The sequence below is a fragment of the Lissotriton vulgaris genome, chromosome 11, assembly GCF_964263255.1.
Source record: "Lissotriton vulgaris chromosome 11, aLisVul1.2, whole genome shotgun sequence".
Lineage (NCBI taxonomy): Eukaryota > Metazoa > Chordata > Amphibia > Caudata > Salamandridae > Lissotriton > Lissotriton vulgaris.
Window position 1 is genome coordinate 98,371,143 of NC_141699.1, and position 16,591 is coordinate 98,387,733.

Consider the following 16,591-nt stretch of genomic DNA (forward strand, 5'->3'; position numbering starts at 1 on the left):
TTTACCGTCCTCCCCTTTGACCTTACCTGCGCCCTTCGGGTGTTCCCGAAAGTGATGGCGGTTGTCGCAGCTCATCTGCGCCGATCATGGGTTCCAGTCTTCCCCTATCTCAACAACTGGCTGTTGAAGGCAGGCTTTTTGTCTCCCACCTCTAGATTACGGTGGTCCTCCTGTATTCGCTGGGTTTACGATCAACGTGCCGAAGTCGCACCTGATTCCCTCTCAGAAGCTCCTTTTCATCGGAGCAGTTCTTGATACAGCACAGTTTTTGGCTTATCCTCCAGAGTAGCGAGTCTGTGATATTCGGGCTATGATTCTTATTTTTCAGCCTCTATCCCGGGTTTCGGTGAGAATGACCCTGAGGCTACAGGGTCTCATAGCCTCCTGCATCCTACTGGTAGATCATACCAGGTGGCCCATGCGGGCTCTGCAGTGGAACCTGAAGTTCCAGTGGGCACAGCATCAGGGGAATCTTTCCGATTGCATCTAGATCTCGGAGGGCACTGCACACCAATTGCAGTGGTGGCTCACGAACCAGGATTGGGTCAACGGCAGATCAATCTCCCTTCCCCAACCAGAGTTCACAGTGGTGACAGATTGCATCACTTCTGGGATGTGGCGGCCACATGGGGGAGGTGGAAATCAGAGGCCTCTGGTCTTCGACGGAGTCCGGGGCTCCACATCAACCTTCTGGAGCTCCGGGCGATTCGTCTTGCACTGAAGGCATTCCTTCCTTCTGTCAAAGAGAGAGTAGTGCAGGTGTTCACGGACAATACCATCGCCATATGGTACTGCAACAAACAGGGCAGGATGGGGTCCTGGACCCTATGTCAGGAGGCCCTTCACCTCTGGACATGGCTGGAACATCAGGACATGTCTCTGTTGGTCAACACCTTGCAGGTTCATTGAACGCCAGGGCAGACGTACTCAGTTGCCGGTGCTTGATGGATCGCGAATTGCGTATTCAGTCCGAGGTGGTGCAAGATCTCTTTCAGCAGTGGGGAGAGCCTTGGTAAAGACTATTCGCCACCGAAGAGAACGCGCAATGTCAGCAGTTCTGCGTGTTGGAATTTCCAAGGCGGCACTCCCTAGGCGACTTTTTACATCGCGAGTGGAGTTGCGGTCTTCTATACGCCTTTCCGCCTATGCCACTTCTGACCAGAGTGCTGAAGAAGATCAAGCACGACCGGGCCCAAGTCATTCTTGTGGCTCTGGATTGGGCACGAAGAGTCTGGTATCCCGAGATCTTGAACATAGCCATCGATCCTCAGATCAAACTGCTTCTTCGGAAGGATCTTATGTCGCAGCAGCAGGGGACATTCCTCCACCCGGACCTGTCCAGCCTCCACTTCCTTGCATGTAGATTGAGCGGCGACAGTTGACAGCTTTTAACCTTCTTCCCGAAGTCTGTAACATAATCTTGTCAGCCAGGCGTCCCTCCACTAAAACAGTATACGCCTGTAGATGGAACAAATTTGTGGCATGCTGCACATCAAAGGCTGTGGATCCCCTTTCTGCCCCCTTTCAGAGGTTCTCTTCATTCTTTCTTTGGCCCAGCAGGGTTTTGCTCTGGGCACCCTTAAAGGCTATCTTTCGGCCATATCAGCCTTTCTTTATCTTCCTGATCAGCCACCTTTTTTCAAGTCCCCTATTGTAAATTGTTTCCTTAAGGGCATCATTCACTTGTTTCCTCCTATTCCTTTTGTAATGCCCCAGTGGGACTTGAACCTTGTTCTGACTTACTCTATGTGAGCTCTCTTCGAGCCTCTACATAATTGTCCTCTCAGACTCTTGACCTTAAAGACTGCTTTTCTGGTTGCCATCACCTCTGCTCGCAGGGTGAGTGAACTTCAGGCTCTTTCTTCTAAGCCTCCTTTTCTTGCGGTTCGTCTGGACAAGGTTGTCCTCCGAACTTGACCTTCTTTTCTTCCTAAAGTGGTTACCTCTTTCCACATAGGACAGACCATCACTTTGCCCACTTCTCACCCCCGCAACCCTCTAAAGAGAAGGATAGGCTTCACCGTTTGGATCTAAAACATGCGCTCTCATTTCACCTGTATCGCACAAAACAATCCCTGGTGGATGATCAGCTCTTTGGCTATGTGGGCGCCAAAAAAGGTCGGCCGTGCACAAACGAACCATCTCTCTATGGGTCGTTCTTTGCATTAAAATTTGTTATTCGTTGGTGAAATAGGGTTGCACTCCCATTCCACCAGGGCCACGGCAGCCACTACTGCTTTCGGACGTGGAGTCCCCCTTCATGACATCTGCCGGGCAGCCACATGGGTTTCATTGCACACGTTCACTAAACATTACTGCCTGGACAGCCAGGTCTGAAGAGATGGCTTTTTTGGCCACTCCGTTCTTCAGGACTTTCTGGTGTGAACTTGGTTTGCAGAACCATCTCAGGGGTTAGTATTGCTTGGTATCTATTCTAAGGTAGGGAATCCATAACTAATAGTCTCGTTCAGATGAACAAGCTACTTACCTTCGGTAATGATATATCTGTAAGAGACATACATTAGTTATGGATTCCTTACCACCCCACCCATCCTCTCCGTTCTGCGAACTGACTTTTAGAGTAATGGACTCCTTTTCAGGGCCCTAGCTTTATGCACCAGTGGCCAGTGTCTTGCATGGCTCTGCACTTCTGCTGTGGAATGTTGTGTAAAGAACTGACGTCAGCGCGCAGGGGTGGCGTCTACGTAGGTAGCCCAAGGTCATTCAAGCGATCTCGACTACGGACGCAGAGTTGACCAACGCTACCTACTGACGCGCAGGGGTACAGCTGAAGAAAAATTCTCCGGATCCAGTCTGACGCCTGGGGGTAAATCTAAGGTAAGGAATCCATAACTAATATGTCTCTTACAGATATATTGTTACCAAAGGTAAGTAACTTGTTCAATAACACATAAACATGTTGAGATATGCACTAATGTAAGAACATCTCATTGAGCTTTGTGTCTCCTCATGCTGTCATTATGTACAGCTACTGGCCTGAAAGTCATTAATCTCAGCATAGTGAATCACTCAAAAGAAGCTAAATTATCTGTATTTTTCAGCTTTTAAAAATAAATACAGGAGAGAGTGTTTTCTGTCTTTATTTATCTGTAAAAATCAGTAAAAACGGAAAACAGGGAGCCCTACGTATAATATGTCAAAGGATCTGATTTGTGATACTCAAGTCTGTATTGATCACTGGTAATATCTAAAGTAAACTTGATTCTCTCTACGAGCTAAAAACAACCAACCCTAAGAAATAGAGGGCCAGAGAGAACAGTAACTTTTTTGAATTCCTCTGTGAAGCTAGTCTACACTCGAGCTCTGTCATAAGCTGGAATAGTGCAATTTTGCATGAAATAGGTATTATAGAAGCTTGCACTGTTAAACTGGAATACATTTAGACCCCCAAAAAATGCTAAAGCAAAGACTGAAAGAAAGCTGCCTAAAACAAAGTGAGACTCTCATAATCTACAGGAGAGTTTTCTGAGAAGAATATAAAATATCTTAGTAGAAATGAAGGAACGTATCAATTCTATTAAGGACATGGGGCTTGGATTATGTCCTAATTTATTTTATTTCCATTCCCAAAGTTTTCAACACCAAACTCAAAAAACGATATTTTCTATGATGCACAGGGAAAGGTCAACACAGTTCAACCAATCAACAGTCCAGGATATCCATAAAGGCAGGGATGGCCGGAGCAGGTAAGAGCGGTAGTGGAGTCGGCAGACGACGAGGGAAAATAAACTTTAAAAAAAAAAACGTACCTTGCGCTTGCCGCATCGCTGAGTCCGCCATCAGCTCCGAGCAATTGGTGTGAAGTTTCTTTTAGTCTGTGGATCATTTTCCTTCTGTACAGTAGTCACTGCAGCAAGCTCCCCAACCAGACTTGCTGTTGTTGGACTCGATAACTATAGCCGAGTCAGAACTAAATATGGCTCGCCCATTCCACGCATCCATGTGGTCCAGCCACCATTTCATTTCCACCTTTACTTCTTCCGTAAGCTGAATCTGCTCCAAGTATTGAAGGCCACTGCTGAGGTGAAAGGCATTGAAGCGCTGGAAGGCTCTGCAATGGAGAGAGCCTGAAAAATTGCCCTTTTAAAGGATGACAGAAACAATACAACACTGGCTATTCGTCTGAGGGAGATCTTGGGTCTGGCCAATGTCCTCCGCAACTCTCTGTGAATCTTGGTTACATTGCAAGAGGGGAGGGTTAAGGTCTTTGCTACCGAATCTATGACAAACAGACGGAAGGTCACCTGTGTGGCAGGAACCAGAAGTGATTTTTTCTCGTTGATCACAGACCCTAAACTCTGCAGTAGAGCCACTGCTGTCTGTAACTGCTCCGCCAGCCTTGATGCACACTGGTCCAAAAGTAGAAGGTTGTCAAAACCTCGAGCTCTAAAAGTCTTTACCACCAGTTTGAGAACTTTGGTGAAGCACCAGGGAGCTGAGGAGAGTTGTGAACTCTTACACTGATCTTGCCATTTAAGCTGGAGAAATCAGTGATGAACTCAAGATGTTGAGTGGTGCACCACCAACCTAACAAAGTCTATAAGATTTATTGAACAAAACTCTCCCTACACAAACGGGTGGTGCACCACTCCACTTTTCGGGTTCAGCAGTTCTCTGCTTTGCAGCTATCACTAAACAACTGCAGGTGCTGGAGTATCTTATGCACACCCAACCTGAATGACTATTGAAAATCTTCACATAAAGGGAACACAGCAGGGAAGTGCGGTCATTGTGGCCGCCGTTGTTCGTACCTGTACCCCGCTGGAAATCTGTGATGCCGGGTAAAAATGGGGACCGAAAAATACGCGTCCTTTAAGTCTAAATGCACCATCCAGTCATCCGGACGAAGGAGATTGTGCAAAAGATGGATACGCTCCATCTTGAAATGATGGTAGATCAGCCACCCGTTGAACTCCCTGAGGTTGATCACATGACTTTGCCCCAATCTGACTTGTCCACCAAACAGATGTTACTGATGAACCCCTGGGGTGGAGGCAGGCTTGGAAAATCGCTACATTTACATCCGATCCATCATTTCCTTTTCTATTAGGGTGGCCTGATCATCTGCAAAAACAAGCTTTTGAGGGCAGGATTCCTGAATCGGGGTCCCGTAGATTTCTATATGTAAACCCTTTAGGGTTGTAGAATCTATGCACTGGAAATAATCCCCCCCCCCCAATTATGCAGGATAAGCACCAACTGTCCTCCCACTTTTAGTTGTGGAGAAATGCGAATTCTCACTTTTGAGGCCTAGTACTGCCATCTGGAGGAATCTCTGGAACCGCGGCAACCTCTTCACCTTTGAAAGAACTCTCCCCGTCGAGATTGGTCTTGGGACCAAAGCCTATATGGGGGCCTTGAGTATAAAAGAGGCCAGCCGAGCACCCTATGCCATGGCCGGGCCCAACAAAAATTTGGGAATGAAAAAATGTCTTAATTGAAGCTTGCGCCCTGTCTAAACACGGCTACAAATTTGCCAAGCTCCTTAATGAATGGTTCCCTGAAGAGCCCGCCTAATGCCTTTGCACCTGCCTCTGAGGATGCCAAATCCCCCAATATTGGGTCAACTTTGAGGAAGAGTGAACAGTGTCTCTCTGTTGACAGAGCGCAATTCACACTACCTAGGAAAACTATGGCACGTTGCACCATACCTGAAATCATCTCAGGGAGATAGGGGTGCTAGAGGCCTTGGCTTTCTCTGCCAGGTCTAGAAGTTTCATAAAAGGGCCACAGACGTCCGAAAGCTTGTCTTGGCAGGACTTCTATGATCTACATACCTTTTTAGATCCCTATTATATTTCTTCAAATAGGTGGCCATGCGTGATTCATTTCTGGGATCAACGCCACCATTCCAGAGAGGGAGAGACGGGGACATTCTGGCTTAAGGCACCCCTCACATCTTTCTCTAAGGGCTTTTAGAGACGACCTGCCACAAACTTAGCAGCCTTATTGGAATGGGCCACTCAGCAGAGTGGGGGTACGGAAGGTTATCGGGAACCAACTATTCAGAGGAGTCCTCAGCACCATCTAAAGACTCCAGGGCCGGGAGGGACCGGCTACATCATTAGGCTCACCATGGGAGTCGTCCTCTTCTGCGTTCAGGCTGTGAGGGGGGAATTGGTTGGCCATGTCCGCCAAGGCGTTGGGAGTGCCCAATGCAGGGCGAGCAGGAAGTCTTTTTAAGATGTTCAAAGGAACCCAAATCCATGCCAGGGTCATTTTTGCGCTTAGGTGCACATTTGAATGATAAAGTGGCACCCAGATTAGATTAGGGGTTTGAGCAGGCATAGGCCATTTCCATCAGGCAACAGTCAAAGGGCGCCACGGCCGCCCCCACCACAATGATTGTGGACACCTCTGCCTTTCTTCTACCTCTTGCCAAGAGACCTGGCTCTCGTGGGCTGTAGCATTATAAAGAGCTGTGCCTACCCTCCTTCTGTTTGACAAACTGTGCCAGCTCATTGAATTTGCACATCCTCTGCCCAAGCCCCTTCGAAGCAGCTGCCTGGTAATTGCTGATTCAGGAAGGAACTGCACGTGTCGCTTCTCCCCCGCCGTGCCCTCTAGCCAGAGCTTACTCTTACACACGCAGGGACAGAAAAGGAACTGTTTGGGTGGTATTTTTAATTGAGTTAAATTAAGTATATTCTAGACAGGAAAGGAGCATAAATAGAATGCTGGTGATTTGTGTGGCGGAGTAGCAGGGACAGAATGGATGTGTGGACTTTGTGCTTGCGTCTCAGCCTGGGTTCCCGTTGGCAGTAACTATATAGAGGTATGATGGCTGCCCTACACATTGGACCATTATGGCGGTACGCAAATGCATGGGGGCCAGAGCAGCAGCTGCTCATTTCATGCTGTCAATATTTTGTCTTGTTCTCAGTATGCCGGTACACAGACATATAGCATGCGTGCATCAACGTACCTATTACCCTATGCATGCTACCTACGTTAAATTAATAATACAAAGCTGGACCTTATCATTTCCTTCCAAGCATGTTAACATAAAGAAATATAAAGAAACAGCTAGCAAGACCTAATTGGCCTGCCCTTTTTAGGCATGGTACCATATAAGTGGACAATATCCCACACCAACCTGTTTCTCCTGGTCCGTGGGTGAAGCGTCCCGTTTATCATAAGTTTGGTACTGTAGTGATATCAAGGTCCCTTCCAGTCCGTTTAACTTTAGGAATGGAATTTTGCAGAACTAGTTTACAGAGGGCTCTTCTTCACCAGAATGCGGGCACAGTGGTCCCTCATGAGCATTAACCAGCCTGTTCCTCACAGCCATGATCTCATTCTGTCCTCATGAAGGTCCACGTCACTCTTTCCCTTACACACCTGTGATCAGGGCCAGTTTAGTCTGTTCTGGGACCTCACAGACATTGGCAGTCTTTGTCTGCCCAACATGGTGTCTAGGGAGGTCCCAGTCACCCTGTGTCTGCCCAACATGGTGTCTAGGGAGGTCCCAGTCACCCTGTGTCTGCCCAACATGGTGTCTAGGGAGGTCCCAGTCATCCTGTGCCTGCCCAACATGGTGTCTAGGGAGGTCCCAGTCACCCTGTGTCTGCCCAACATGGTGTCTATGGCGGTCAAGTCAGCCTGTGTCTGCCCAACATGTTGTCTATGGAGGTGCCAGGCAGCCTGTGTCTGTCTAACATGGTGTCTAGGGTAGTCCCAGTCAGCCTGAGTCTGCACAACATGGTGTCTAAGGAGGTCCCAGTCACCCTGTGTCTGCCCAACATGGTGTCTAGGGAGGTCCCAGTCACCCTGTGCCTGCCCAACATGGTGCCTATGGCGGTCAAGCCAGCCTGTGTCTGCCCAACATAGTGTCTAGGGAGGTCCCAGTCATCCTTTGCCTGCCCAACATAGTGTCTAGGGAGGTCCCAGTCACCCTGTGCCTGCCCAACATGGTGCCTATGGCGGTCAAGTCAGCCTGTGTCTGCCCAACATGGTGTCTAGGGAGGTGCCAGGCAGCCTGTGTCTGTCTAACATGGTGTCTAGGGTGGTCCCAGTCAGTCTGTGTCTGCCCAACATGGTGTCTATGGCGGTCCCAGTCACCCTGTGTCTTCACAACATAGTGTCTAGGGAGGTCCCAGTCACCCTGTGTCTTCACAACATGGTTTCTATGGCGGTCCCAGTCACCCTGTGTCTTCACAACATAGTGTCTAGGGAGGTCCCAGTCACCCTGAGTCTGTCTAACATGGTGTCTAGGGAGGTCCCAGTCAGCCTGTGTCTATCTAACATGGTGTCTAGGGAGGTCCCAATCAGCCTGTGTCTGTCCAACATGGTGTCTAGGGAGGTCCCAGTCACCCTGTGTCTGTCTAACATGGTGTATAGGGAGGTCCCAGTCACCCTATGCCTGCCCAACATGGTGTCTAGGGATGTCCCAGTCAGCCTGTGTCTATCCAACATGGTGTCTAGGGAGATCCCAGTCAGCCTGTGTCTGCCCAACATGGTGTCTAGGGAGGTCCCAGTCACCCTGTGTCTGTCTAACATGGTGTCTAGGGAGGTCCCAGTCAGCCTGTGTCTGCCCAACATGGTGTCTATGGCGGTCCCAATCACCCTCTGTCTGCCCAAAATGGTGTCTAGGGAGGTCCCAGTCACCCTGTGCCTGCCCAACATGGTGTCTATGGAGGTCCCCGTCAGCTTGTGTCTATCCAACATGGTGTCTATGGCGGTCCCAGTCACCCTCTGTCTATCCAACATGGTGTCTAGGGAGGTCCCAGTCAGCCTGTGTCTGTCTAACATGGTGTCTAGGAAGGTCCCAGTCACCCTGTGCCTGCCCAACATGGTGTCTAGAGAGGTCCCAGTCACCCTGTGCCTGCCCAACATGGTGTCTATGGAGGTCCCCGTCAGCTTGTGTCTATCCAACATGATGTCTAGGAAGGTTCCAGTCACCCTGTGTCTGCCCAACATAGTGTCTAGGGAGATCCCAGTCACCCTGTGCCTGCCCAACATGGTGTCTATGGAGCCAGTCAGCCTGTGTCTAACCAACATGGTGTCTAGAGAGGTCCCAGTCACCCTGTGCCTGCCCAACATGGTGTCTAGGGAGGTCCCAGCCAGCCTGTGTCTATCCAACATGGTGTCTAGGGAGGTCCCAGTCAGCCTGTGTCTGTCTAACATGGTGTCTAGGGAGGTCCCAGTCAGCCTCTGTCTGCCCAACATGGTGTCAAGGGAGGTCCCAGTCAGCCTCTATCTGCCCAACATGTTGTCTAGGGAGGTCCCAGTCAGCCTGTGTCTATCCAACATGGTGTCTAGGGAGGTCCCAGTCACCCTGTGTCTGCCCAACATGGTGTATAGGGAGGTCCCAGTCTTCCTGTGTCTGTCTAACATGGTGTCTAGGGAGGTACCAGTCAGCCTGTGTCTGCCCAACATGGTGTCTATGGAGGTCCCTATCAGCTTGTGTCTATCCAACATGGTGTCTAGGGAGGTTCCAGTCACCCTGTGTCTGCCCAACATGGTGTCTAGGGAGGTCCCAGTCAGCCTCTGTCTGCCCAAGATGGTGTCTAGGGAGGTCCTGGTCAGCCTGTGTCTATCCAACATGGTGTCTAGGGAGGTCCCAGTCAGCCTGTGTCTGCCCAACATGGTGTCTAGGGAGGTCCCAGTCAGCCTGTGTCTATCCAACATGGTGTCTAGGGAGGTCCCAGTCAGCCTGTGTCTATCCAACATGGTGTCTAGGGAGGTCCCAGTCAGCCTTTGTCTGCCCAACATGGTGTCTAGGGAGGTCCCAGTCAGCCTGTGTCTAACCAACATGGTGTCTAGAGAGGTCCCAGTCACCCTGTGTCTGCCCAACATGGTGTCTATGGAGGTCCCAGTTAGACTGTGTCTGCCCAACATGGTGTCTAGGGACGTCCCAGTCATCCTGTGCCTGCCCAACATGGTGTCTAGGGAGGTCCTAGTAACCCCCTGCCTTCCCAACATGGTGTCTAGGGAGGTCCCAGTCAGTCTGTGTCTGCCCAACATGTTCTTATACGAATCCACCAGGGGCCACTGTCGGGCTTCTTCTCCCAGACATGGTTTTGTGCTAAACTGTCAAGGGTTTAAATTGGGTTGTTTCTCCGTGGCATGGTTTCTTGCTAGTATAGCAAGGGTCCTGGCCAATCTGCTATTCGCTGTCATGGCACCTAACTACCCTAGGAAGGGTCTGGTCAGCCTGCTCCTTTCTTGCATGGCATGCTGCACTTATAGCAAATCCGCTCCTCGAAGCTCTGGTATCATTCAGGCACGAGGAAGTTTGGGACACAGAATGAAAGCGATTTTAGGGGGTGGGGGTTGGGGTCATTGTTGTGTCCTCCTTTTGTCTTGGGCTGGGTGCTTTCTCGGTGCCTGGGTGGTGTGCTTTGGGCTTAGGCCAACACCACCCTATTCGCTCTTTGCATGCAAATCCTGTGCTCCCCAGGTACTCACAGACAGTGCTCCTATTTACCCTCAACCAATGCGCTCCCTGCTAACCCAGCACTTGCATTCCTATTTTGGATGGCATTAATATTGAAACGGTCTGAATTTTGGTTCTCTTTCTTCCCCTCTGGTTGCCCTAATTTCCTCCCGACTCGTCACCTATCGGTTTCGTCTCCTTTCACCCTTTTCGTGTGCCAGCATCTCTCTCTTGAAGATTCAGTGTTTTGCACATTAGCTGATGGCAGCTGCTCTGTTCTCGATGCTGATGTAGCCTGTGGGCTACCAGAGGATGTGGTTTCCTCGGCTTTTCAGAGCTAAAAGGGCTCTAGTTCAGAACAAGATATGGGGGATAAGCAGGAGAGAAACCCCGTGGTCACATAGTGAGCTTCTGTTGAGGCGGCAAGAGTATGTCATTGAGCAACGCAGCAGCATCATCTGAAGGAGGAGAAAGACACAAGCGTGATGCAGCCTGTGTGCCGAAGGGAAGTGTACAAGGTGTCATGAGGACCTGATTGGACCATCACAAAGTGCCTTCGCACCTCCTCAAAACTGTGCACTTCGATCTGTTACCTCTCTGGCATGTCTCCGGTGTCTCACTCACACTTGGGCACATGCACACCATTCCCTTCCAAAACTCGCCCTCTTCGCTGCCGTACAAGCTGTGACCTAGGTTTTTAGGAGATATCCTCTTCAAGTTCCAGGTTGACTTCTGTTCTGTTATTGGATCTTGTGGTTCTCTCAAGCCCTCCCCAATACCCAATTTTCATTTGACATCTGGAATCGATGTAGAGCAGCCACCTACAACGACATGTGGATCAAACATGGATGGCTTATTTGTGCGTGTCAGACCATAAGACAGTTCCCCAGCCCATCCTTGTACTTGATGCCTTTCTATTCTGTTGTACCACAGACATTGCGACAAGGCATCCTTTGTGCTTTGTGTTTTTCACTAATGTTGAGTACAATACTTGCTTCCCTGGCCCAGGTCCTTTGTTTGCTCCCTGTCTTTCTTTACTTTCACCCTATATTCTGGAATTGTTCAACGACTACTTCTTTCTCCACCCTTTCACGAGAATCCTCAATGTGTACACCACTCTCTGCCCTGTTTGTAGCACATATTTTTTAGGAGTATACATGTACCGTATGCGTGGTGTAGTAGGGATGTAGAATAGTGAGGTCCAATCCTCAAAGCAATCTCACATTCAAAGAAGTATTTCTCCTCATTGTACAAATTTACGAGTTTCCCTTTAGTCACAAACCTCACCCTGCTTAGCTAAACTTTCCGTGCGCCCCCCTGAAAGAGCTGTGATTTTTTTTGAAAGCCTGCTGTTTACGCTATGTATAACAGTGCCTTGGGCACAGATATGCAGATTTCAAAGGCAGATACGGGAAAATCATTTTTTCTTGTGGATAAACCCCTTCATATGTGTCCCGACCATGTTCATGGGTAGTTAATTCCCATTCTCACCCTGGAATAGGGTGTACTACAGCCCTTTGCCCCTTCCGTGAGGTTTACTACAGCAACATACAGATGGTGAATTAGTCACTAGTAAGGCCTTTTACACATGAAAGGCATCCTTTTATGGATATCAGCCAGGCTTAACCGGGTCACTGGCCGTAAACATAGGTTTATTGTCATAAATGAGACCCCAAATGTGTAAACACTGTATCAGAAAGAATATGCATGTTTGTAAAATAATTGGTAGGGATTTTTGAGTAATTGCCACTATCCATTTCAGACAATCCTAATCTTTAGAAATTGTTATGTAGTTCCTCCAAGCTCAGCGAATACAACCTTCCTTAAGTACAACTTTGGACTGTTTCCTACTTATTCGAAACAAAGGAAATAATTGGTGGTGTACAGAGTTCCTCAACTTGTGAATGATTAAACATTTCAATGATTGCATTTTAATAATTTAAACATTTTGAGTTGTTCATCTTTTTAAGATGGGCGTCTGGTCTGCGTGGGGGCATTTCTCATTGTGCAGTGTGAAGGTCCTGTCTCCATCTCTGCTGTGCTCAGGTGATCTTTTTGTTTCCTCGCAGGGAATCTGGCGGATCCCCGTCGATGAGATTGACCGCCCAAGCAGCTTTGGTTCTCACATGAACCGATCCATTGTCCTCCTGTTAAACGTGCTGTCGCAGCTGAAGGACTCCAGCACCTTGCTGAAGATCTCCTCCATGCTTCAGAGGACTCCTGACCAGGGAAAGTGAGAGCACCATCCAAACATTTGCAGCATTTTAAGTATCTAACTCCCAGAATGCACTGTGTCATGCTCCATTTTAAGGCATTAATAGAGCTGTAATACATTTGCCCCATTTTGTCAATTGGAAAAACTCTTCACTGCTGCTTGAAATAGACTTGCCAGAAACCAATTTTTTAAAATGTTTGTATGATGTGAAAAAATCTAAATTATGAATCATTTTTGTGTAATCTAGCATAGATTAAATTGTGGCCATTGCCCCCAAACGTGGCCCTACTGGAAAACACTACTGTTCTGCAATAGAACCGCACAGCAGTTCCCGCTCTTTTATCGCGCCTGTGCCAACAGTGTGACGTGGTCTCAGGCTCTAGAGCTGGAACGAGGATGATGAATGGTCTGCAGATGGCAGGCATGGGCTGCCCTCATCCTGCCTTGGTCGCGTGTACATAACATGCAATGGAACATTGAAGCAACCGTATTTTGATTGATAGTGAGGTCTAACTCATTCTCAACGTTATGTGTTTTGAGATATGCATGATCCAGTTGACCCTCACAGGTGACCTCTTTGCCTTCTTGCCTTCCCACTTAGGACACAGCACCCATGATTTTTTTGTTAAGCCTACGTTTCTTGTAATTTGCGAGAAGGCAATTGATCTTTTTGACTCAAGAAGTGTTTCAAGAGTTTAATTTCATGTCTGTTGGAAATGTGAATTACTATTGCAATTCCCATTGTTGATGCATGTGTGGAAAATAGATGGTGTTGTCTGTTAGCAGAGAACATGTTCAGAACTTTTCGGAGAGTTCACGAATACAGACCTTGACAACAGTAGTTGCACAGGTTGGGAGTGCCATGTGTGAGAGTTTGTGTGGGTAAATCCCAGTTTGATAGGCATCCTCTTATCAACTCTCTGGTTTGTGAGGTTGGAGCAGGGTAATGCCTTGTTTGAGAGGCTGCTGAAGTAATTCCTGGTTTGTGAGGCCGTAGGTTAACAGCTGCTTTGAGAGGCCTCGGGTTAATGCTGCATTCAAGAGGTCGGGTAGTTGTGGCTGGAGGACAGGTGAGAGTGTCTACTGCTGTTTTTATGAGGCTGAGAGAGTAATGCCTGATTTTTAGGGACCGGTGGCCATGCTCAGTTTGAGTGTCTAGGGGCCAGATGTACGACCCTTCCATTTTGCGAGTCGCACATTACATTGTTTTGCGACTATCAATTTGCAACTTACAAAATGGAATGTACACCAGTGTCTCAGATACTGTTTGCGATTCTCAATGGGGTCGCAAACTACCTGCCTCATTAATATTCAAAACAATCGTACATAGAAATGTGACTCTCATTTAGGAAGGGACACCCTTGGGAAGTCCCATCCTAATTACGAGTTGCAAACCCTATTTTGGGTTACCGAAATATGTTACCGACTTGCAAAATAGGGTTTGTATATTGCACAGACCTATTTTGCAGTCGCAAATGGGCTGACTTCCTGTTAGTGACTGCAAAAAACGGTCGTACATCTGGCTCTTAAGTCTCTTGCCTCTTTAAAAAGGCCAGTGTCATGTCTGATTACTTGCACCAAGGTCAAATCTACAGTTGTTAGAGAATTCCACATGATTTTTGGTTCATGAGGCCAGGCTTGTGTCTAGTTGGTGAAGCTGAGGTTATCTTGACTGGTTCTGGGGTCTAATCCCAGTGAGGCTGAGTCTGTCACTCTTGTTCATGTCTTGTTGGTAATTCTGGGCTAAGGTCATTGGAAGTTTAGAGAGCCACACGTACACATGCTTACAATTGCGCTCAATTGTGAGTCACACGTACACATGCTTACAATTGCGCTCAATCCTTCTATAATCAAACATGGATTCTTTCTTCTCTTTGCAAGTTCTTGATCTTTGTCTCTCACTTGTCGTTCGTCTTTCCTCTTACTTTTTTCTGTAACAGCATCTCTTTTCAAATAAGCTGTGTTTTGCTGATGGCAGCTGTTCTGGATGCGGGTGCAGCCTGTGGACTACCAGAGGATGTGGTTCCTTTGGCTTTTCAGAGCTGAAGAGGGCGCTAGTTAAAAACAAGATAAGGGGGGATAAGCAGTAGAGAAAACACTAATGTCGTTTTTATATTTTTACATGCCTTCCATTCAAAAGACCGCCAGTTTTTCTTCTCTCGGTAATATTTTTGGTGGCCCAACCTGAAGCAGTGCATGATGGATTGTAATAGGGCTCACTTCTCCAAAATGTACCAATTTGTCTGCTAATCATTGTGTGCCTTGTTAGCTGGGCATTAACTTTTCATTGTTTTGTAAAATTAAGGATGACCATATCTGACTTTTTATTATCTTGGCTATTGTGTTCTCTGGACCAGTTTAAGGAAGGATAAGGAAGGCCTGTATCGATTTTGATGGACCCAAAACTGATGAGGTTAATGGCTCAAAATGAAGTCCAAAGGCCCAGCTGGCTTGATTTATTGACACGTGAGTAGCCAAAGGCCACTCGGATTCGGAACAGCACCTAGGATAGAGTCCATAGCTTTTTTTGCAGCTGCTGGAGCTGAATATGCATTGGAACGTGATCCGACGGAAGTCGCTACAGAAACAACGCCATAGTCGGCCCCGCTGTAGAGGAGCAACTTCATCTAGAGTTGCTAGGTGCATCATGCAACTATGAAAGACACAGGTGGCGCAACACAGGAGAGCCATGTTTCATTTAATTTTGTAATGGTTTTTATGACTCTGTTTGGACTCCCTTGACTTATAGGAAGTTCAGTCTTGCGAACGGCCTCGGAAAGGAGAACGAGTTCTCAGTCTTGACCAGGACCACTGCACCAAAGACCGAGAACAGATCTTTGGCCTCCATATTTCTATGACCGCAGCTTCGGCTCACGGTCACAGATGACCACCTTGTTCATCTTGGCACTCGATGAACACAACTTTGAGTCATGGCTGGCACCAGGACATCACTAGCAGACATTGTGAGGATCTGTAACCGACATCGGCCGGTTACATTTTATTCACTGCTTAAACCCTGATGGGTTAAATGGCATCCTACGCACAGCAGAGGCACGATTTTCAAGGATCTGACATCAGCGCAAGCAGGTGACATATATATATACTGGTCCCGATCGCACGTCTGCATGAGACAGGTTGGCACAAGGTGACACCACATCGAACTTCATCACCTGCCGAAGGGAAATGCTTTGCAAAAGTTTCAGTATCCAGCCTATGTCTAGAGTTATTAAAAAGATGAGGAATCTTTGTTTAGAAGTCTCTACCAGAAGTATGGTTTTTTAATAACTAACTTTCTGGACTCTCTACTTCCACTCATTTAATATTATTTTTGCTCATTCATATGATCTGGAAGGCTCCTATAAGGTCTGCATCTTAACATGTAATAAATGTGAGGGAGAGAGCCCGTATCCTCTCAAAATGTCTGTCTATCATGGACAGTACCAGTCAACCATTCTATTGCGTATCATTTCTATATTTCGTTTCACCATACAGAAAGCATGGGGTTTTCAGGGCCCTTCTATTTATGTGCGATTGTTTGTCTTGTCGCCAATAGAAACTGTGAAATGAGCTTTCCATCAAAGAATTCAGAGGGCACAAGCCTCTTAATCAACTGCACCCAACAGGATTTTCAGAGAAGACCGGTTCAACGTGGTTTCTGTGATTTCTTGAGTTTGCACAGACACTGCGTTCCAAAACTGGTGTGCATTGGGACAGAGCCACCACGTATATATTAATGCATCTCGGATGGCTTATCCCCACCAACACTGACCATCTCCTCCCTGTATGTGTGGCAAACAATCCAGGGTTAGATAACACAGTAATAATACCTTTATAAGTACTCTCTGTGCATTATGTACAAATAGATGAGTTGGTGGCTCTATGCTAGATTATTAGTCCCTGACTTTCAGAGATCTCAGTGCATAAGGGGGAGGTGAGGAGTTGTATGGTCCCCTAGAGGATGCTGATAACAACAGCTT

General features: G+C 47.6%; 1 protein-coding gene across 4 annotated transcripts in view; it reads left to right on the plus strand.

Annotated features, from left to right (window-relative positions):
- Positions 1-16,591, plus strand: part of CABIN1 (calcineurin binding protein 1) — a 1,446,726-nt gene that overhangs the window by 1,097,312 nt on the left and 332,823 nt on the right. For all 4 annotated transcript variants that reach the window (XM_086942778.1, XM_086942776.1, XM_086942775.1 and 1 more), the window contains one exon: positions 12,469-12,632. In XM_086942778.1, coding sequence (XP_086798904.1) covers positions 12,469-12,632 — 164 coding nt within the window. The remainder of the gene's footprint in view (positions 1-12,468; positions 12,633-16,591) is intronic.